The sequence below is a fragment of the Ovis canadensis genome, chromosome 7, assembly GCF_042477335.2.
Source record: "Ovis canadensis isolate MfBH-ARS-UI-01 breed Bighorn chromosome 7, ARS-UI_OviCan_v2, whole genome shotgun sequence".
Lineage (NCBI taxonomy): Eukaryota > Metazoa > Chordata > Mammalia > Artiodactyla > Bovidae > Ovis > Ovis canadensis.
In genome coordinates, this window is record NC_091251.1 from 71,869,402 (window position 1) to 71,891,245 (window position 21,844).

At 36.8% G+C, this 21,844-nt stretch overlaps 1 protein-coding gene across 5 annotated transcripts in view; it reads left to right on the forward strand.

The window, feature by feature from the left end:
* CEP152 (centrosomal protein 152) overlaps window positions 1–21,844 on the forward strand; it is a 101,982-nt gene that overhangs the window by 76,305 nt on the left and 3,833 nt on the right. For 4 of the 5 annotated variants that reach the window (XM_069596607.1, XM_069596610.1, XM_069596611.1 and 1 more), the window contains 5 exons: window positions 2,162–2,812; window positions 6,350–6,479; window positions 10,082–10,249; window positions 13,424–13,523; window positions 14,306–14,409. In XM_069596607.1, coding sequence (XP_069452708.1) covers window positions 2,162–2,812; window positions 6,350–6,479; window positions 10,082–10,249; window positions 13,424–13,523; window positions 14,306–14,409 — 1,153 coding nt within the window. The remainder of the gene's footprint in view (window positions 1–2,161; window positions 2,813–6,349; window positions 6,480–10,081; window positions 10,250–13,423; window positions 13,524–14,305; window positions 14,410–21,844) is intronic. The other variant, XM_069596608.1, reaches the window with a different exon arrangement.

The window sequence follows — 21,844 nt, forward strand, 5'->3', positions numbered from 1 at the left end:
TAAATCCTTCCTCCAAGCCAATGAGGTAGGCAAGAGCCAGGTTTTCAGTACTGGCCGAAAAGTTCTTGTAAGATTAGAGGGATCCATCAAAGTCTGTGGAAATTTAAAGCCAGTTTCCAGAATCCAAAAGTAGTCAAGTTGGTTCAGTGGTTCCTCAACTTTGCTGCACATTGGAAAAACTTGAGAATCTTTAAAAAATGCTGCTACCTGGCTCCCACCCCTAGGCTTTGTTTTAATTGGTACAGGGTGTGGCCTGGGCATCAGTCAGGATTTTTAACAGCTCCTCAGGTGATTCTAACGTGCAGCAATGTCAGTTCAGTTCAGTTCAGTCGCTCAGTCGTGTCTGACTCTTTGCCACCCCATGAATCGCAGCACGCCAGGCCTCCCTGTCCATCACCAACTCCCGGAGTTCACTCAGACTCACGGCCATTGAGTCAGTGATGCCATCCAGCCATCTCATCCTCTGTCGTCCCCTTCTCCTCCTGCCCCCAATCCCTCCCAGCAGCAATGTCAGGAAGCACTAAATCAATTAATGCTGCCAAATTCTCCTGTAAAACTTTATATGAGAGGTTGTATAGTTTTGGTGAGGTTGGGCGGATCACCCAATTTCCCTGAGACCTGACCCCTCCACCCTAGTTACCTGTTGATCATTTCCAGGCATCCACTGTGACATGCCCTGTTTTCCTTCTTGGGAAAGGAAACATGTTTCACATTGCTACTGAATTATTTTACTGGTGGTAAAAGAATTTTGCTATGAATTCCTTTGTAAAGCTCATCTTAGATAGTGGGGTCCTTTAGTAAACTTAAAGTATGATTCAAAATTTTTGACTTATATCCAACTATTTAGGAACACATTTAATTGAGTAAAGATATATAACATGTCTAGGAATCTACATAGTTGAAGGCATTTGCTATAATTATGTAATAGCTGAGAATTAAGGAAGCCGATCCCCCATCTCCATAGCCACAGTGTATATATGGTGTTGATTCATAGTGGTCACCATCATCTAGGCCAGACCAATTATTCTTTTGCATTTGTATCCTTGTGTCTTCTCTGATTTAGTCCAGGGAATATTAGAAGTGAAAGGAACTTGAGGTTATCATCTAATCTCCTTATTATATAGAAGACAGTATAAAACAGATGAAGAAATTTTCTCAGCCTGTGCAGCCAAGAGTAACAGTAAATTCATATTTTCTGAGTCTTACTGTTTGCTGTGCTCTGGACTAAGTGCTTTAAATGGATTACTTATTTTTGTCCTTTAATCTTTAAAAATCTTAAATAGTTTTTTGTTTATTTAAATAATTTAAATTAAAAAATCAATTGTAATTGTCTCTAGATTATAGATGAAGAAATTGAGAATCAAAGAAGTTTAGGAATGGGAAGTTGTTAATTTCAGCAGTTTATCTCCAGAACCTGTATTACATGAGGCTGCCTCTGTAGTCCAAGTCAGGATTTGAGCTAGAGCTCAGGATTTTTGATCCCCTGTTAATTTTTGCTTGTGTTCTATTGATGCCTATGATCTACTCATCCTGTTATTCTGTTACAAAGAAAAATTATATTAATGAAAATGACTTTTGTGTTTGATATTTTATGAACTGATTTAAGCAGTAGAGTTGCATTAAATTACATTATGTTTGCCAGCAAGTTATTGTTCAGGTAAGTGTTACATTCCTAAAAATAGTAAGATTTCCTTATGAGGCTGCTTTTTGCTTCACATAAAAGATGATTTATTTTGGGGTGGCTTAGATTTGAGATAGCATCTGTATTAAAATACAAATTTTTTTTCTAAAATTAGTTTCAGATAATACAGTTATGTAATTGTATATTTCTTGGTCACTTTAAATTTCTCGTTATCCATATAGAAATGGATGTTTTATTTTTAAATTTTGTTTAATTTTTATTTTTAAATTTTATTTATTTTTGTCTTACATAAAACAAAAATATTAGATGATTTAAAATGAGGGCAAAGATCCTCACATTGAGTGTAATTATATTTTAGGACGAGCTAATGTCTTATCTAAATTTACTTTTTCTCTTTAATTTTGATTTTAAATCTCTAGTTTGACAAGTTCAAAGATTAACCCAAACAGTAACTTTAATTTTTTTTATTGATGAAAAGAATCATAAAAAGTTTTCATTATATATTGTTTTACCCTTTAGATATTGTTTGCTGTTTCTGAAGCTAAAGAGAAATGGAAAAGCGAGGTTGCAAATATGAAGAAAAATGTCACACCTGGAAAGGAAATGGAAGAGAAGATTCATTCTCTGCAGAGAGAGCTTGAGTTAAAGAATGAGGAACTCCCCGTGGTTGTCAGGGCTGAGCTGGCAAAGGCCCAGAGTGAATGGAACAAAGAAAAGCAAGAAGAAATCCACAGAATTCAAGAACAAAATGAGCAAGATTACCGGCAATTTTTAGATGACCATCGAAATAAAATTAATGAAGTGCTTGCTGCAGCTAAGGAAGACTTTGTGAAGCAAAAAACTGAACTACTTCTTCAGAAGGAGACAGAGTTACAGATGTGTCTAGACCAGAGCCGCAGAGAATGGACTATGCAGGAAGCCAGGCGGATCCAACTGGAAATCCATCAGCATGAGGAAGACATCCTAACTGTCCTGGAGTTTCTCTTAAAGGACACCCTGAAGGACCAAGCCAGTGATTCAGAGAGTAAGCCCTTTTTGGAACTCTTGTCGACTTGTTCTTCGAAATGGATGTCTGTGCAATATTTTGAAAAACTAAAGGCCTGCATACAGAAAGCATTTCAAGATATACTCTCCTTACTTATAGAAACCGTCAACTCAGACTGGGGGAAGGTATGTTCCTGATAAGTGAAAAGATTATTGAAGTTGCATTTGGTATTTCTTCCTTTCTTCATTCTCCGGTTTAATAGATATGAGACTTGTGTTTTTACTAGTGGTTTAAAAAATCGTGAGCAGATTCAAAGGATTGCAATATATATATCTTTTTTTGCCCCCAAAACTTTGCTCCTTCATAGTGCCACAAATATGAGCAGAGCTTTTATCTTCTAGATATCTTTTTTTCCTAAAAAAACAAAACCCATGCTGTTCTTTGTAAGGACCTCAGATTTCAGAAGTGGGATAACTTTCATTCCTATTTTTGAGGGGCATGACAACTTTAAGAAACATGCATCATATTAAACTAGAATTTCCAAAGAGTTTGAAAGCCTATTGCTTACCCTTGAATTTATATCTCGGGCAGGCAAAAAAACACTGAGTCCAAAGAATATTGTTATAGAAATAAACAAGTAGAGGTATGGTTTAATCACACAAAACTCTGAGGCAGAGTTTTGTTGCTGTACTTTGTATGTGCATGTAGAATGGATTAGTTGTATTCTTTTCATTGTATAAGTATTCTCTGACACCAGCTTTTAGTTTGTGTGAAAAATCTAATAAAACCAAAGTCTTGCTGCCTTGTCAATAAAGACATTAGATATACATGAAAATTCCAGAATGGTATTCTAGCCATTGTGAGCAGCCAATACTAACATATGGTATTTGAGGTAGAAAAAAATGCCAATATTGTAAGTTTTGTCTGATAGAAAAGTTGAAACACGAGTTAAGATTCATTAAAATATTGTGATTAAAGATTTTCAAGGCCAGGATTGAGCATTTGGTATTAATACCTACTGAAAAGAATTACAGGCAACAAAAAAGAAAATCTGAGTTCTAATCCCATGCTTAGTGATATCTAGTTTATTACCTTGGGTAGTCATAAATTATAGTTGCTCATCTGAAAAATAAATACAAATCCCTGATCTGATTCCTTGGATTTTGGTACGATACAAATGACACAGCTTGGTCTTTCTGCATCTTGTATTTGAAATAATACAGAATTGTGGAGCCAAAGGAACCTGAAAGATCAGTCTACCCCATCCCAATTCAACCCAGTTGATATTTTTATTCTTGATTTCACAAGATGTTACTGCCTAATAGTTACTTTTAGTGTAAAATTCCCTGGGCAAGACCAATTCCCATGAATACTGCTTAAAATACTTTATTGAGAATTTTTGGAGAAAGTATATAATTAAGAAAAACTATTTATGGCAACTTAAAGGGTAAGAAGTGATGGGCAGATTATGTTACATGCTTTCAAGTTTACTTTGCTGAAGCAAACTTTTGTCTGCTGTAAAAGTCAAGAAACTCACAACACCATTCTCCTAATGTTAACATATAATCAACCCTGGGGTCTTTTTATAGGGTATATAGTTATGCAGGCTTCCCAGCTGGCACAGCAGTAAAGAATCTGCCTGCCAATGCAGAAGACACAAGAGATGTGGGTTTGATCCCTGGATCAGGAAGATCCCTTGGAGAAGGAAATGACAACCCTCTCCAGTATTTTTGCCTGGAAAATTCCATGGACAGAGGTGTCTGGCGTGCTACACAGTCCATGGGGTCACAAAGAGTCAGACACGACTGAGCGACTGAGCACACAGAGCTGTGCAAGCAGGATAAGACCCTCTGTGTGACTTTGTGTGTCTTACTCATATATGGAGACAGATTCACATAATTTGGCTCAAAACTTAGACTTTTGCAGCTTATGCTGAGTGGGATCAGATTCCATTCTCGGGAAAAGGGTGACTCTGAAATGCCTTATTTGGCATTTGTTCCAGAAATTTGTCACAGAAGAGTAGTATTTAGCCTTCTGCTATCTTAGAGCCAGCTCTGCTCAGGACCTTGAGATAAAGCAATGATTAAAAAGCAGTGATTATAAATTTGCAATGTAAGTGCCATAAATGTGAAGAACTGTGATTTATAATTAATTAAATTTGTGGTTTTTTGAACTTCTCATGAAACTTAAGACTGGAAAAAAGTTATCCATATATATAAAACAGTTCCTCATTAAAATTACTTAAACGTCAAGATTTAATTTAAAAAAAGTTTTTTTCAGCTTTATTCAACTATAATTGACAAATAAAATTGTAAGATGTTTAAAGTATATATCATGGTGATTTGCTATACATATACATTGTGAAAGGGTCTTCCCAGGTAGCACAGTGGTAAAGCATCTGCCTGCCAATGTAAGAGATGCAAGAGATTTGGGTTTGATCCCTGGGTGGATTCCACCATTTAGTTAATTAACATATCCATCACCTCACCTACTTACTGTACTTTTTTCTTGGTGAGAACAATTTAGATTATCAAGATTTTAAATGGTGAAGTTGCAATGAATTAAAAATACAGTTTCCAATAAAATGAATGCCTTATCAAACATGTTATTTATATTTATATACTAAGTATATTAATACAGCAGTTCATAATGGCTAAAGAAAAGAGACATAAAGAAAAGAGAAATAGCAATTGGAATACAATTTTTAAACAAATTTAAGAACATATGGTCTTACCACCAATGTCAAGTTAAAACTAAGACAAAAAGATTGTTCCTTTTTTTGCCATCTTGGCTCTTCTCCAGTTCTGAGCAGAAATTGGAAACATTAGCTGCCTGTGGGAACATTTTTTATTACTCCTTTGGCCCCAACCTTATAGCGTCTTGATTGCCTAGAGTTTGCAGTCTTTGTACCTATTGACCTCTGCTTCTGTTGGGCTGCATGGGTAGCTTTCCTGACAGTGATTCAAAATCAAGGCTTCCACAATTAAGCATATATAAAGTATTGTAAGTAATTAAACAAGACAGCGTTCTCAAGATCATCTGGTCTGTTTGGGGTTCACTGGTTGTCCAAAATCAGAAAATATATTGCCTTAAAAAAATGTCCCACCATTAATGAGTTAGTAGCTATGTTGCCAGAACAGAAACTAGAATGCAGAAAGTGTTCAATAAATACTAGTGAGGAAATGGTCTTGTACAAGATTTTCACTTAGGTGAGCCTCAGTTTCTCTCCTTAACTTTAGAATTGAACTGTCTTTCCTTGTCAACAAATGACAAAGTATTTAGATACATAGCATACTATGTAAGTTTCAAAAATTTTTATTGTTGTTACTTTCAATTCACTTAAGGCATAAGCTTAGTATTGTAAATTTCTAATGAATTTGCCCCCTGTTGTAGTGAAAATGTTTTGGATTTTCAAGAACAATTCTAATTGCTCATGTCAGTCCTGTGGGTTGATCACATAAACTGTTACAATATCTTAAAAGTGCAAGCAATATCTCCCTCTGTCCCATAGCTAGTCTACCAGTCCTCTGTTGGATAACAGGCTCAAATCACAGGAGTCTAGCTGATAGTAATGACAGTATTCACGTAAAACCCTAAGAAAAATGTTGATAGTTTAGGCCAGATTTTTTTAAGGCTGTGTTTTCTTTTTTATATTTTTAATATTAGCATTTTAATTAGAGAGAGTTTTAATAGGCATTAACTATGAAGATAATCTGTTTCAGAGAAATATGACCAAGATCTCTAAGGATCCTGCCATGGGCAGAGGAGACCCTGGAGTCCAGGCGATGCTTCCTGCGCCTACGTCTGGACACCATGCTCTGCCTTTGGTGGCCGTACAAGAAGCAGAAGCTGGTAATGGGATTCTGTTCCTACTCGTCTTTGCAATATCTATAATTCCAGTTCCCGAGGGTTGCTTTGAGGATAAAAGGAAATCAAAGATGTGCACAGTTTTCATGAATGAACAAATGGGTGATATGACTGCCACTTTATGTGCATCCTCTCCCTAGGTTCATTTTACATTAGAAGACAGGGTTGCTGTGGGCCCTCGTATTTCTTATCTTTTCATGGTCTTCTCTCCATTCATGAGTGACTCATTATAAAGGTAATAATGAAAATTTTAGTAGAGAGGTCATGTTTTCATTCCCTGGCTTTGCAGAGGTTACACATAAGAGAATTGCCTAATCACTGAGACTTTTCTATTCAGGTTACTGAAGCTTATTTCAGCTATAGAAATCTTTCTGAAGTGTATTAAGTGTTTCCTGATGTATTTGGGGTTTTCTTCAGGCGGGAGGCAGTGTTTTTAATCTCTCCCTCTCTACCACCTGGCACATAGTGAATGGCACATAGTTTGTGTTCCTTGAATATCTGATGAATTAATAATTTAACTTAGTGACTTAGAGTTGTTAGTTTGAAAAGAATTGCACTGTGCTGCAGCCCCTTGAGGTATTCAGAGCTCACTGGGGAATCTGGGCACATACTGTCCATTTACTGGGATTACTCCTTGTAAGTTCCAGTCCTCTTAGGACATCCGTCCCTTGTGGCCTGCTCCCTCCCTCCACCTATAAACTATACATACTTTTTCTGTTTCTTGTCTGCTGTCTCCATTGTAACCTGGAAAAGAACTAAGGCTTGCCAGAGGAAATCAGGTACGAAGTGAATAACCTTAGTTTGCACACTCTCAAATTCAGTAGGCGTACTACCAGAGTCCTAGAGAACATCTGCCCTTTCTGAGACATCAGCGGATGGTTACTTCTCTCATCGCCTGACCAGAGACCCTCTTCCCTTACCTGTGGGTTCTAGATGGTTGTGAATATCTTTTTGCCAATTAAGAAAACACTAATTCAACAATTAGGGTAATACTATCCTAACTTGTTTTTTGTTTCCTACTTTGCAATGTCATTTTATGTCTGTTGTTATATTTAGAATAACTTGAAAGTTACTTCCTAATTTGTGAAATGCATAGAAATGAGTTTTGGATATCATTTGGCTTTGGGAGGTCCAGTCAATATGAAAGAAATCAGTTTTGACTTAGGACAAATCAGACCATAGAAGGATTTACATTCTTTCTTTAATCTTTTTTTCCCCTAAAAACAAACCCATTAACATCAGAAAGGGTTGAATAACCCAAAGCATTTACTATGTGATCAAGCCCCTTACCACTATTAGTAGTGTGGTTATATTCTCTTGATATTTTATCATTTTAAAAACTAATTTAAATATTAATTGTGAAATAATTGATACATGCAAAAAGTACATGTAACGCACATGTAAGTTATCAGCCCAACAACCAGGAACCCACTATTTGACTTAGGAGGTAGAGCATCACCAGTACTGTTGGAGATGCCTGTGCTTATCATCATTGCATCCCTGTAGCTTCCCCACCAACTGAGGTAATAAATATTCTGACGTAAAAAAACAAAATTTCCTTACTTTTCTTTATGTTTTGACCAAATATAAGTGTCCTCAAAAAGCTATTGCTTTGTCTTTTAACATTATAAAAATGGTTTAATACTTGTTTTAGTGTTTGTAACTTGTTTTTTCCCCAGTTAATATTGAGCTTCTAAAATTTGTCTTTGTTAATGTATATGGCTCTGGTTCATTCATTTTCATTGTTGTATAGTATTCTGTTGTATGAATATAGTATAAGTTATCTATTCTCTTGTCAATGGGTGTTTGGCCTGGTTTCCAGTTTTACAAAACAATACCTTCAATGACGTGTGTAAGTGCCATGTATGGTGATGTTTCATTAATCCTTTGATGTTTGTAAACATAAATGATACCATTTGAAAGAAACTGAAAAGTAAGAAGAGAGCTAAGAATAATTTTGCTGGACCAGTGTTTTTACATCAACATTTTAGATACCGGCCTCTGAGCCTGTGCCAGTTTGTATTCCTACTTTATTATATCAGTTATATTAATAGTAACAATCTCTATCATTTTTGTATATTACTTATATTTTATAAACTTTGTATGTTACTAGTAGCCATAGCTATTCCTTATTGTATACTTGCTCTATGCCAGTTTCTGTGCCAGACAATATGTGTACAATGTTTATACCTCTTGACAGTTTTATATCTTTTTTTTTTAATTTGGAGATAATGTCAAATCTTACAGAAAAGTTGCAAAAATAAAAATAGTTGCAATGATCGCTTATATACCCTTAACCTAGATATACTTAGTGATAACATATTACCCCATTTGTGTTCCTCCGTGTGTACATGTCTGTGAGCATTTCATTTCTTTCCGAACCATTTGAGGATAGGTCATATACATTTTAGGACTTCCCTGTTGGCTCAGATGGTAAAGCATCTGCCTATAATGTGGGAGACCCAGGTTCAATCCCTGGGTTGGGAAGATCTCCTAGAGAAGGAAATGGCAACCCACTCCAGTATTCTTGCCTGGAAAATCCCATGGATGGAGGAGCCTGTTAGGCTACAATCCATGGGTTGCAAAAAGTCGGATACAACTGAGCGACTTCACTTTCACTGTCACTATATACTTTATGCCCTTTTACCCCCAAATACTTAAGTGTGTATTTTCCCAAAATAGGGATTTTTCTTATATACTTCAGTATAGTAAATTTAACATTAGATGCAAATATGTGTTATATAGTTTTATCAATCTGCTCTTTGTATTCTAATTTTGTCAATTGATCTAATGAAGTCTGTATAGCATTTTTTCCCCTTACGGTACTGCAATCTGTCTGGGGTCACGTATTATATTTAGATGTCATGTCTTGTTAATCTCTTCTAATTTAGGGTATTTCTATGGCCTCTCTTTGCCTTTTATGACATTGATATTTTTGAGAGCTATATTCTTCACTCTCCCAAACACCTGTCAACCCCTGGCTTTTAATAGAACTTTCCTCATTTTGAGTTTGTCTGGTGTTTCTTCATGATTTGTCCTCGATTGCGTTTTCTTAGATGGACCACTGCACAGGTGGTGTGATACCACACCTGGAGATGTGTGATGTTCATATTTCTCGTTGTCCAGTTTCTTCACTGTATAATTACTGTGTTTTTTCCTCCCTCACAACTAATAAGGAATCTGTGGGGAGATACTTTCAAGACCATAAAAATGTCCTTCTCCTAGCAAAATATTCTAGTCTCATCCTGAATGTACCCTGTCTCAGTACTGGAGTCAGCCATTTCTTGAAGAACCCTGGTTCCTTTTAGTGGACAGTTGTATTCGACACTAAGATCTGAGCATTGTGTTTCAGAGCAGTTTTTAAAATAGATTATATTATTCAATTTTCCATATTAGGAAACTGAGTCTCAGAGGTTAAGTAATGCAGCAGCTGGTAAAGAGTGAAAACAGGATTTAAATTCAAGTCTCTTTTTCTTAAGCATCATACTTTTTTCAGTTACACTATAGCCTTTAGTCATGTCATCTGGTTTCCTTCCTTCTCATAGTCTAAATTGATATAAAAATGTGCTATCATTTAATTTTTGCAGATAAGAAAAAGATCCTTGAAATTAAAGATTCATGCTGTGGAGACTGCTTCCAAGAACTTCAAAATGCAAAGCAGGAATGTCAAGATCTGAAAAGAAAACTGGAGAAATGCTGTAGGCATCTTCAGCATTTAGAAAGGAAGCACAAAGCTGTAGTGGAAAAAATCGGAGGTTAGCATTTGAAGTAACACTGCTACAAGTGTAAATCTCCTTGATCCTGGTTGGAATGTTCAAATGTGACATTTTAGTTAATGGAAGCACTGATTATCTTTGGGAATTACTATAAACTAATTTGGATCTTATTTTTATTAGGCAAATAATTATTACTGAACTTAGTCCTTTTTTTGATTGAATAGCTTTTGAGTGCTTAATGTGTGTCAAGCAGTGTTCTAGGCACTGAGGGTATGGCAGTGAAGACATCAGACAAAATTCCACTTCTGATGGAGATGTACAGGACTCTGTTCTCCTGCTTCAGAAAGCTTATCATTAAAGGAGCAGAACTGAAAACATTAATGAATAATTGCACCTCTGGGTAGCTGGCAGTATGTTCATGTAAACTAGGAAGAAAGGATGTTAGTTGATTCTTCCTCCTATTAAAGTTAAGGAAGGCTTGACTGAGCCTTGAAAGATGAATGCGTTTGCTAAAGAGAATGGCATCCCAGGCAGAGGGAAGAGACACGAACCAAGGCGTCTGGGTCTGATGTGGCCTCCTCTCTTCCATTCCCGTTCTTCACAGTGCTGTTGGGGAGTTGCCTAAAAGGCCTGTCTTCTGCCTTTTCCTATTGCCCTCTTGAAGAAGGGAGCTATTGGGCTCACAAGTCTGCTCCCTCTTTCCTTTCACAGGGTGTTGACTTACACCCTGTGCTCTATATTCCTTACCTTTGAAATATTTCAGATGCCCGAGCTGGTCAGGAATTTTCTTTTATAATATTATCATTCTGTCCTATGCTTTCCCCTCTCATTCTTGTTTTGGCCCTACTCTTGCCCAGTCTTTAGAATTCAGTTGAGAAGATATCTTGTCTGCAGAGCCTTGATTTTTACCAGTGTGGGCTAGATAGGCTGCTTCTCTGTGGCCTCAGGATATTTGTCTCCTCTGTTAACATTCTGTATCTCACTTTTTGATTACTTGCCCAGCATCTTTTTAACCTATAGATTTGTTGAGATATTATCTCATTTATCCTTATAGTCTGGTACCCATTATATACAAGAGAGTAATAAATGCTTGAATGAAGGAAGGACTGAATGCAAGGGTCCCAAACAGTGTTTCGTCCAGACCCAGGCGGGTAGGTTCACTTTTTTCCTCCATTCACCTCTGTGAATGTCCACTTGCTTGGACAACAGTCATCTCTTTCTGCTTCCAGTCTTGCCCCTCCAATCCATTCTCCATCAGGAAGCTCGAGCGGCCTTTTAGAAAAGTAAATATGACTGTGACACTCTGTTGTTTAAAGTGCCTCAGTGGCTTGGCTGGCCCTCAGTGTAAAACACAATTTGACATAATTTAAGAAGCCCTTCCTGATCCCACTTCTGCCAGCCTTTCAGGCTCATCTCCTGCCAAGCCCTCTTATTCTCTCACAGAGCTGTGGCAGGGATTTCCCTGACTCTGGGCCTTTGTGCACCTCCTCCTTTACCAACAACATCTGTCTCCCCATCCCGGTCACAATGCCTGGCTAACTCCTACTCGTCAACCCCCTGGGACATGATTTCCCTATAGAGGCTTTCCTAAGCACCTCAGACTTGACTAGTTTCTTCTGTTAGACATTTCCCACTGCTCCTATGAGTTTTTGTAACATTTGTCATCCTTGCGATTATTTAATGTCTGTATTCTCCTTTGGAGTGTGATGGTGACAAGGATTAAATCCTGTCCCAGCCTTAGCACAGTACCTGGCATCATAGCACACTCGGTAAATATCTTTGCCAAGAGAAGCCACCTACTCCCATTACTGCTTCCTAAGTCTGTTAAAGATAGATCATAATTGCTTTAAGGCTGAGAAAGTGTTTCAGCAATTTTGAGATAAAAATTTTTAACAACTGTAGTTCCCATGGTGATTGCTTAGGTCTTTAACAGAGGCTGGAGAGCGAGTAAATTTGTCCAACTGTGGAGGTAAATTTCTCCTCCTGTGGAGGAGGCTGTTGTAAAATTTGATGAAAATCAAGAAATTTGTTTTATATAATAAAATGATAAGGGTAGTAGTTTGTGGTTATTTACAGATAATATTTAGCCCTGTACATTGTGATTATACAGTAGTTATTTTACATAGTGCTTTTTGAGGCTGATAACTTCTGTAATTTGTGGACTTAGAAATAATCCAAGAAAGCTGGTAGTTGGCTCAAAACAGCAAGCTAATAAAAGAGGTCAGGGTCAGAATTTAAGCCATTTGATAATTTCAGTGTTTGTCTTAATGTAAATCTGCTAGTTGATAACATTTTTGCTATTTTGGTTGCTTTATTGTTTCTTAAATTCCATTTTCCACTGTCATGGTAGCATTTATTGAAAAGTGATGGAGTAAGAGTGAGTGGTTTAGAAATATACAAGCTGTATCCATCACGGGGAGAACAGAATGACTCGCTCCCCAACTTGTAGGGTGTGTTGAAAGGCTGGTATAGTAAGAAACAAGGGGTGCCATGTCCATGTTTATTAAACATTGTTATTGCCAGACCTTGTATAAGGTGCTGTGCATTTACTGTTTTATTTCCATTGTAATCTTCAAGGTCGGTAACACTATCCCCATTTTACACATGAAAAAACTCAGTTTCAGAAAGATCCAGTAATTTGCTTAAGCTCATCCAGTGGGTAAGAAGGCCTTAAACTTGTGTCTCTCTGACTCTGAAATTTATGCTTTGTCCTCTGGGCCACATGGACTCTAGCAGTCTCCTCATCTTGTTTTTAAAAGTTCAAAGAGTTGAAGATCTTATGTTATTTTTGAAAATGGCACCTACTTAAGCTTAACTTTTTTCTCTTAATTTTGTATTGAGGTGCTTGTTCAGTGATCAATTTATATGAGCATAGCCTGCCTACCAGGATCCATGAGGGACATGGAATTAGGAAACCTGTATTGCTAAATAAAGCCTTCCATCTAACTGGAAAGCAAACCACATGCATGTAAGGCAATTGGAGATTTATTCCAAGGCAGTCTGTAACCCCAAATAAGTTGAAAATGGAATACAGATTTAAAGTGCTGAGAATATAGAACCAGTGAGTGGTCAGATTTGGGTTTATCAGGGAACGAATGACACAGGGAACAACTGGAAAATTGGCAGTCTCTTCTATGAATATTTGCACTGGTAATTTAAGGGAAAGACAGAGAAAAAGCGATTGACCAATATACTATAAACTTTCTTTTTTAGAAGAGAATACTAAAGTCGTTGAAGAATTAATAGAAGAAAACAATGACATGAAGAATAAATTAGAAGAACTGAGAACACTTTGTAAAACACTACCACCAAGGTAGACTTTTACTATTTCAAAGAAACTGTTTATTTCTGAGTATCTTTACTTTAAAAAAAAAATAACAGTCCTATCAATATTATCACACCAAGAATATCAATTACTGTTATTGTTGCATAGCAAAAATTATGAAAAAAAAAAAAAGATCTTTTAGAATCCTATTCCCAGAAGATACTCTTTATTTAAAATCTTTGGGTTGGGAAGATCTGCTGGAGGAGGGAGAGGTTACCCACTCCAGTATTCTTGGGCTTCTCTGGTGGCTCAGCTGATAAAGAATCTGCCTGCAATATGGGAGACCTGACCTTGATCCCTGGTTGGGGAGATCTCTGGGAGAAGGGAATGGCTACCTACTCCAGTATGCTGGCCTGGAGAATTCCATGGACTGTATATCCAAGGGGTCATTAAGAGACATGACTGAGTGACTTTCACTTTCACACAAACACAACATGTGCACATGTTTTAAAAACTGAGATTATTATATAAGCTACTGTGTGGCCTTTTATTAGTATTGTAAGATAAACTCTTCCCCCATGTCATTAGATATACTTTTATAATGTGCTCTTCAGTAACTGCGTAGGTTTTCATCATGTGGGTTTATTGTGATATAAGTAACCATAACACTTGTTTGCCTCTCCTAAATACTTAGAGATCCTCAAATGTGAATTTTTTAGCACACCTTAGCTTGTTTTATTAGAATATATATTTATGTATATATATATTTAAAAATTATATATACATATTTTTCAAATTACATTTTTCACTTAATCTCTGTATTTTTTTAGGTCACTGTCAGAAGGAGCTATTGAAAATGCCTGCCTGCCATGCAATGAGGTGGCCTTGGAAGAACTTCGTGGGCAATACATTAAAGCTGTAAAAAAGATTAAGCGTAAGTCTCTAAAGAGATCCCTAAGGTTTTAAGGTGGTTTGGGTCTTTTTTTGTAACTAATAGTAGTAATTTGGGGAAATTTTCTGAACTATGTTAATCTGAGATATTACCTGTTTTTAGAAGAGATCATTGATAGCTTTCCTAAATTATGCCATAATAGGTGATTTTACCCACGTAAATTTGGGGTTTGCCACCAAAATTTTGGAAGTGGCACAAGGATAGAGGTATTTTTATATTGTTAATTATGCTGGGGTTTTTTTTGGTACTAAAATATATGTGTATATATATTTTAAAGTATAATTGACATATATCACTACATTAGTTTCAGGCCTGTAACATAATTGATTCGGTGTGTGTTTATGCTGTGAAGTGATAACCACAACAAGTCTAGTTTCCCCATCACTGTACAAAGTTACAAGATATACAATAGTCCCCTCTTATCTGTGATTTTACTTTCATGGTTTCAGTTATCTGTGGTCTACTGTAGTCCAAAACCATGAAGTGGAAAACTGCATAAATAGTAAGTTTTAAACTGCAGGCCATTTTGAGTAGCATGATGAAATCCCAGCCATCACGCTGTGTCTGCCTCTGGAAGTGAATCACCCCTCTGTCCAGCATATTCTGCCTGTTGGTCACTTAGTACCCACCTCGGTTATTGGACCCACTATCACTATATCATAGTGGTTGTGTTCATAACCCTTCTTTTACCTAATAAAGGCTGCAAAGTGCAAGAATAGGGATGTTAGCAATTCATATACGCCAAAGAAAAGCTGGAAAGTGCTTCCTTTAAGTAAAAAGGTAAAAGTTCTCGACTTAATAAGGAAAGAAAAAATCATATGGTGAGGTTGCTGAGATCTACAGTGAGGACAGATCTTCTACCCATGAAATGGTGAAGAAAGAAAACAATTCATGATAGTCTTGCTGTCACACCTCAAACTGAAAAAGCTACAGATACAGTGGATGATAAGGGCTTAGTTAAAATGAAAAAGACATTCAATATGCACAATAAGATAGTTAGAGATCACATTTACATAATTTTATTAAGTTGTTAAAATTGCTGTCTTACTAATTACTGCTGTTAATCTCTCACTGTGCCTAATTTATAAATTGTTAAGAAGGCGATGTATGTAGCAGAAAAAATGTAGTATATTTAGGGTTCAGTGCGTGGTTTCAAGCACCCGTTAGGGGTCTTGGGATGTGCTCCCCAGGGATAGGAGGGGGACTGCTGTAAGGTGTCCTTCCCCACCGCCGCCTGCGTTGTACTCCCTCACCCTCACGACTTTGTACTTACCGAGCCCCTTCCCCATTTTGCCCACTGTTCAACCCTCTCCCCTCTGGCAACCACTAGTCTGTTCTCCATTCATTTGCTTTGTTTTTTAAGATTCCACATATAAATGAAATCAGACAGTATTTATCTTTCTCTGACAGTTCGCTTAGCATAACGCCCTCAGGATCCACCCAGGTTGTCACAAATGGCAAGACTTTGTTGGTTTTTATGGCTGAGGAGTATCATTGTATGTGTATACCACATCTTCTTTATCCATTCATCCACTGATGGATGCTTAGGTTGTTTGGATAGCTTGGCTGTTGTGCATAATGCTGCAGTGAACGCTGGCACACATGGATCTTTCTGAATTAGTGTTTTCACTTTCTTTTGATAGATATCCAGAAGTGAAATTGCTGGATTATATAGCAGTACTATTTTTCATTTTTTGAGGAACCTCCATACTTACTGTTTGAGTATGTTAGAGGAACCTCCATAGTGGCTATACCAATCTACATTCCCTTCATGAATTTATAGGGTTTCTCTTTTCCTCCACATGCTCACTCTAACACATCTTGGTCTTTTGATAATAGCCATTCTAACAGCTGTGAGGTGATACCTCATTGTGATTTTGACCTGCATTTCCATGATGATTAGTGATGTTAAGCATGTACTTATTGGGTCATTTCTATGTTTTCTTTGGAAACTGATCTATTCCTCTGCCCATTTTTAAATCAAGTTGTTTTTTTCTTGTTGATACTGAGTTGTGTGAGTTCTTTATATATATTTTGGAAGTTAATTCCTTATTAGATATATAATTTGCAAATATCTTCTCTCATTTATTTAATAGGTTGCCTTTTAATCTTTTTGATGGTTTCCTTTGCTGTGCAGAAGCATTGTAGTTTGATGTAGTCTCATTTATTTTTGCTTATGTTGCCACTGCTTTTGGAGTTGGGTCTAAAAAAAAAATCACTGAGACCAGTGTTGGTGAGTTTACTGCCAATATTTTCTTCTAGGAGTTTTACGGTTTTCTGTTCTTACAGTCAAGCCCCTAATCCATTTTGAGTTGATTTTGTATATGTTATAAGAAAGTGGCACACTCTGATTCTTTTGCATGTGGCTGTCCAGTTTTCCTGTTACCATTTTTTGAAGAGATTATCCTTTCCCCATCATATATTCTTGCCTCCTTTGTTGTAAATCAATCAACCACATGTGGGTGGGTTTATTTCTGGGCTCTATATTTTGTTCCATTGATCTCTTTGTTTTTATGTCAAAACCACACGGTTTTTATCCTTCATTTTGCTAATGTGTGGTAGATTGCACTGATTGACTTGTGAATGTTGAACAGTCCTTGCATACCTGGGATAAATCTCACTTGATCATGGTGTATGCTCCTTTTAATGTATGTGTCTGTGTTCAGCAGTGATATTGGCCTCTAACTTTTTTTTTTTTCTTTTGGTGGTGGTCTTGTTTAGTTTCGCACCAGGGTAATGCTGGCTTCATAAAATGTGTTTGGGAATATCCCCTTCTCTGTTTTGTTTTTTTTTTTTAACAAGAGTTTGAGAAGGGTAAATATTATATCTTCTTTGAATGGTTGGTAGAATTTACTAGTGAAGCCATCTGGTTTTCTTACTGAGTCTAGATAAAGGTTTGTCAGTTTTCTTTTTTCAGAGACCCGGATATTAGTTTTATTGATTTTTTCTCATTTTTGTTGTTGTTTTTCTTTTAAGTAAATCTTGTTTTTTTTTCTCTCTCCTCTTTCATTAAAAATTTTTTTTATTGAAGTATAGTTGATTTACAACATTGTGTTAGCTTTTGGTGTACAGGAAAAGGACTCATCTATATGTATAATATATATTATACAAAATATGTATGTTATTTTCCATTATGGTTTATTATAGGATATTGAATATAGTTCCTTCTGATATACAGTAGGACTTTGTTATTTATCTCTTTTTTATATATTAGTCTGTGTCTGCTAATTACAAACTCCTAATTTATCCCTACCCCTACCTCCTTTCCCCTTTGGTAGCCATAAATTTGTTATCTATGTCTGTGAATCTGTTTCTGGGTAGTTTTTTTGGTAGTACTATGTGGATCTTAGTTCAGTGGCCAGGGATCCAATCTATGCCCCCTACAGAGGAAGTGTGGAGTCCTAACCACTGGACTGCCAGGGAATTCCCTTTTCTGATTTGCAAATAAGTTCATTTGTATCATATTTTAGGTTCCACATAGAAGTGATAGCATATGGTATTTGTCTTTCTCTTTCTTCACTTAGAATGATGATCTCTAGGTTCATCCATGTTGCTGCAAATGGCACTGTTTCATTGTCTTCTATGGCTGAGTAGTATTCCATTGTGTATGTATATGTGTATACCACATCTTCTTTTTCCATTCATCCATCGATGGACATTTAGTTTGCTTCTGTTTCTTGGCTGTTGTAAATAATGCTGCTGTGAACATTAGGGATGCACCTATCTTTTTGAATTAGAGTTTTCACTAGATATATACCCAGAAGTGGTACTGCTAGATCGTATGGTGACTCTCATTTTAGCTTTTTGAGGAACTTCCATTATGTTTTCCATAGTGGCTGTACCAATTTACATTCTCACCAACAATGTAGGAGGGTTTCCTTTTTCCACACCATCTCCAGCTTTTGTTACTTGTAAGCTTTTTAATGATGGCCTTTCTCACTGGTGTGAGGTGATCCCTCACTGCAGTTTTGATTTATACTTCTCTAATAATTAGAGATGTTGAACATCTTTGCATATGCCTGTTGGCCATCTGTATGTCGTCTTTGGAGAAATGTTTATTTAGGTCTTCTGCCCATTTTTTGTCATGGAATTTTTCTGTTTTTTTATGTCTCTAATTTATTTTTGTTCTCATTTTATTTTCTTCCTTGTTTCTTCCAATGTTCCTTCCTTTCAGTATTTCTCTATATATTTTCTGTCTAGATGAGCTACCCATTGATGTAAATGGGGTATTAGATCCCCCTATTATTATTGTATCACTGTTGATTTCTCCTTGTAGGTCTGATCATACTGTTTTATATGTCTTGCTGCTCCTGTGTTGGGTGAATAAATTTTAACGAATGTTATTTATATCTTCTTGTTGGGTTGATCCCTTTATCATTTTCTAATGTCCATCTTTGTCTTTTATTACAGTCTTTGTTTTAATGTCTATTTTATTTGATATAAGTGTAGCTACTAAGCTACTACAGCTTTCTTTTGCTTTCTATTTGCACGAAATGTTGATCCATCCCTTCGCTTTAGCCTTTATATATCGTTACATCTGAAGTGAGTCTCTTTAACATTTCTTGTACTTCCTGCTTATTTTATGGTTAAGTTCCCTCTGTGTTCATCCATTCTTATTGATGAACATCTTTATGACCATTAGTTTGAACTCTTTATCAGGTAAGTTACTGACCTCCATTTCATTAAAGTTTTTTTTTTTTTTTGAGTTTGTCTGGTTCTTTTGTTTGGAACATATTTCTGTTTCTTCATTTTGCTTAACTCTCTATGTGTTTAATTCTATGTATTATGTGAAACAGGAGAGCTACCTCTCCCAATCTTGAAGGGGTGGTCACAGAAAGACTAGGGTGTGTTTAGGGTGCTGTGTCCTGGGGGTTGTAGATTGCCAAGAATGTCTCTCCAGCTGTTTCATTCCCGTGGGGCCCAGAAACATAAGCCTTCTAGTCACCAAGACTGGGTGTCCAAGGGATGTCCCCTATGTGGACTGTGCATACCTGCTGAGTTTTGTGTGTCAGGACAACCAGGGAATGCAGAGGTGGGACAAATGGCTATAGCACCTCAGAGGAAGAGTGCAAAAATGGTGCCTGTAAGGGCCAGCACTTGAAAGGTAGAAGTTGAGTGTGAAAATGGCTCCTGCTAGCACCTCTGATCCTAGGAGAGTTCTAACAGATTCTGCACTTCCGACAGATGCTTTAAGATCATCAAGTGCATCTCCTTCACAGGAGGTCTAGGCATGTACCATGCTGTTGTTTTTGCACTGGGTTCCCAGCTTGAGTGAGTCTCTGCATGGGTCCTGTAAGAATGGAATCTCAGTGTCCTACAGCTCTTTGTGTCTCTTGGATGTAAACCTATGTTTTGGAGGCTCATCTCTCTGGTGTAGGTCTCAAGAGTTGGGGCATCTGATGTGGGTTCAAGCCCCTTGCACCTCAGGGAGAAGCTTTGTTTTTGTGCTATTATTCCTAATTGTGAGATGCCATGTCCAAGGTGAAGGTTTTGACGAGACCTCTGCTACTCACCTTGATATGTTTGCTTTGCTGTGGGTGACTCTTCTGCTAGTTCTCAGGTCATTTTCAGAGACAGTTGTTCCATATGTGGCTATAGATGTGCTATGTCCATGGGAGGAGGTGAATTCAGGATTTCCTATATCACCATCTTGAACTGCTTTCAGCATTTTTCTTCTTGGACACTAATATTAAACTAAAAATTTCATAATCCTACAACTTAAATCTCTAGTCCCTCAAAAATGCCACATGAGTTTTAAATGAGTTATTAATATTTTCTTCCATAAGCTTTTAAAGACCATAGAAAATTAATGTTATTAGGAGTTATTCTGTGGTTTCTCATTATTTTCATAATGGATTATGTCATTAATGTAAATTTGTTTATCCAGACCTTTGTGGTACTAGGTGATGTAATATAACCTGCAGAACATTTGCGTGGTTGGTTTTCCTAGTAGAAAACCTCCCAGTCTTTACCTGTAATATCACATAGTGTATATGTCTCAGAACAATACCAGTGTTTATGTATGAGATATGTATATATGCCTCCTAAAGCTTGCATTTGTTTTAAACGAAATGAGTGGGAGAGGTCTCAAGTTTCAAATATAATTGGTAGATCGTCAGAATCATGCTGTAGATGCTTTGAAAATGCCACTTAGTATAGAAAATATGCTTCTTTGTTGTTGCTGATCTAACAGAGTCCATGTTACTAGAAAGAAATTAACTTTTTTGTTAATAATTATATTAATTGAAAAGTGAAAATTTAAGCATTCTTTTTCATCCTAATATGAGAACTTATTGTGTATTTATGTGTATTACATTTTAGAAATTGGTTGGATATTTTGTATTGACATGTACTCCATTAAAATTTTTCCCACTTGAAATAATGAAAAATAGTCTTCCACTTAGCATTTTTGCATAGAATGTGTAATTTCCGGGAAGAGCTTACTGATAATGAATGAGATTCCTTTATGAATTAAACTCCTTAGTATAATGGGGATGGTGATATTCAACCAGTAAGATATACCCCTGGATTTAGGACAAAATGTTAATCTTTAGTGGTTCAGTTGAGTTCAGTTCAGTCGCTCAGTCATGTCTGACTCTTTGCAACTCCATGGACAGCAGCACGCCAGGCTTCCCTGTCCATCACCAACTCCTGGAATTTACTCAAACTCATGTCCATCGAATTGATGATGCCATCCAACCATCTCATCCTCTGTTATCCCCTTCTCTTCCTGCCTTCAGTCTTTCCCAGCATCAGGGTCTTTTCTAATGAGTCAGTTCTTTGCATCAGGTGGCCAAAGTATTGGAGCTTCAGCATCAGTCCTTCCAATGATATTCAGGACTGATTTCCTTTAGGATGGCTGGTTGGATCTCCTTGCTGTCCAAGGGACTCTCAAGAGTCTTCTCTAATACCACAGTTTAAAAGCATCAATTCTTCAGTGTGGTAGTCCCAATCAAAGCACATTGAGTTAAAGATAAAAGGAAGACTTGAAAGCTGTGAACTACTTTTAAGTGCAGATTTCAGGAGGCATCGTGAATCTCAGATCTCTCCCTGCAATAGCATTTTGTATACCTCTCATGGATTATAGTGTTATATTTAGTTGGATATTCATAAGTGCTATGGAAAGAATTGAGGAAATAATGCAACATGGGTTTTCAGAGCACAAGTAAACAGAAGGCTATGAATCTCTCCAGCTTATATTGCCTCCTTTCTCTCTGTGTCTACTTCTCTCTTCCTTGCTGCCTCACCCTTTCAGTATATTTCTTTTTTCTCGTGTCTTAACTTGACATGTAATTGAAAATGCATAAATTTCTGTGCCTCATCATATTAATGATAATTTCTTGTTTCAGTGTTTAAAAATATGACAGTTTCCATAGGGGATATCCTATGTTTCTCTGACCATATTTGTGTTCTGTCA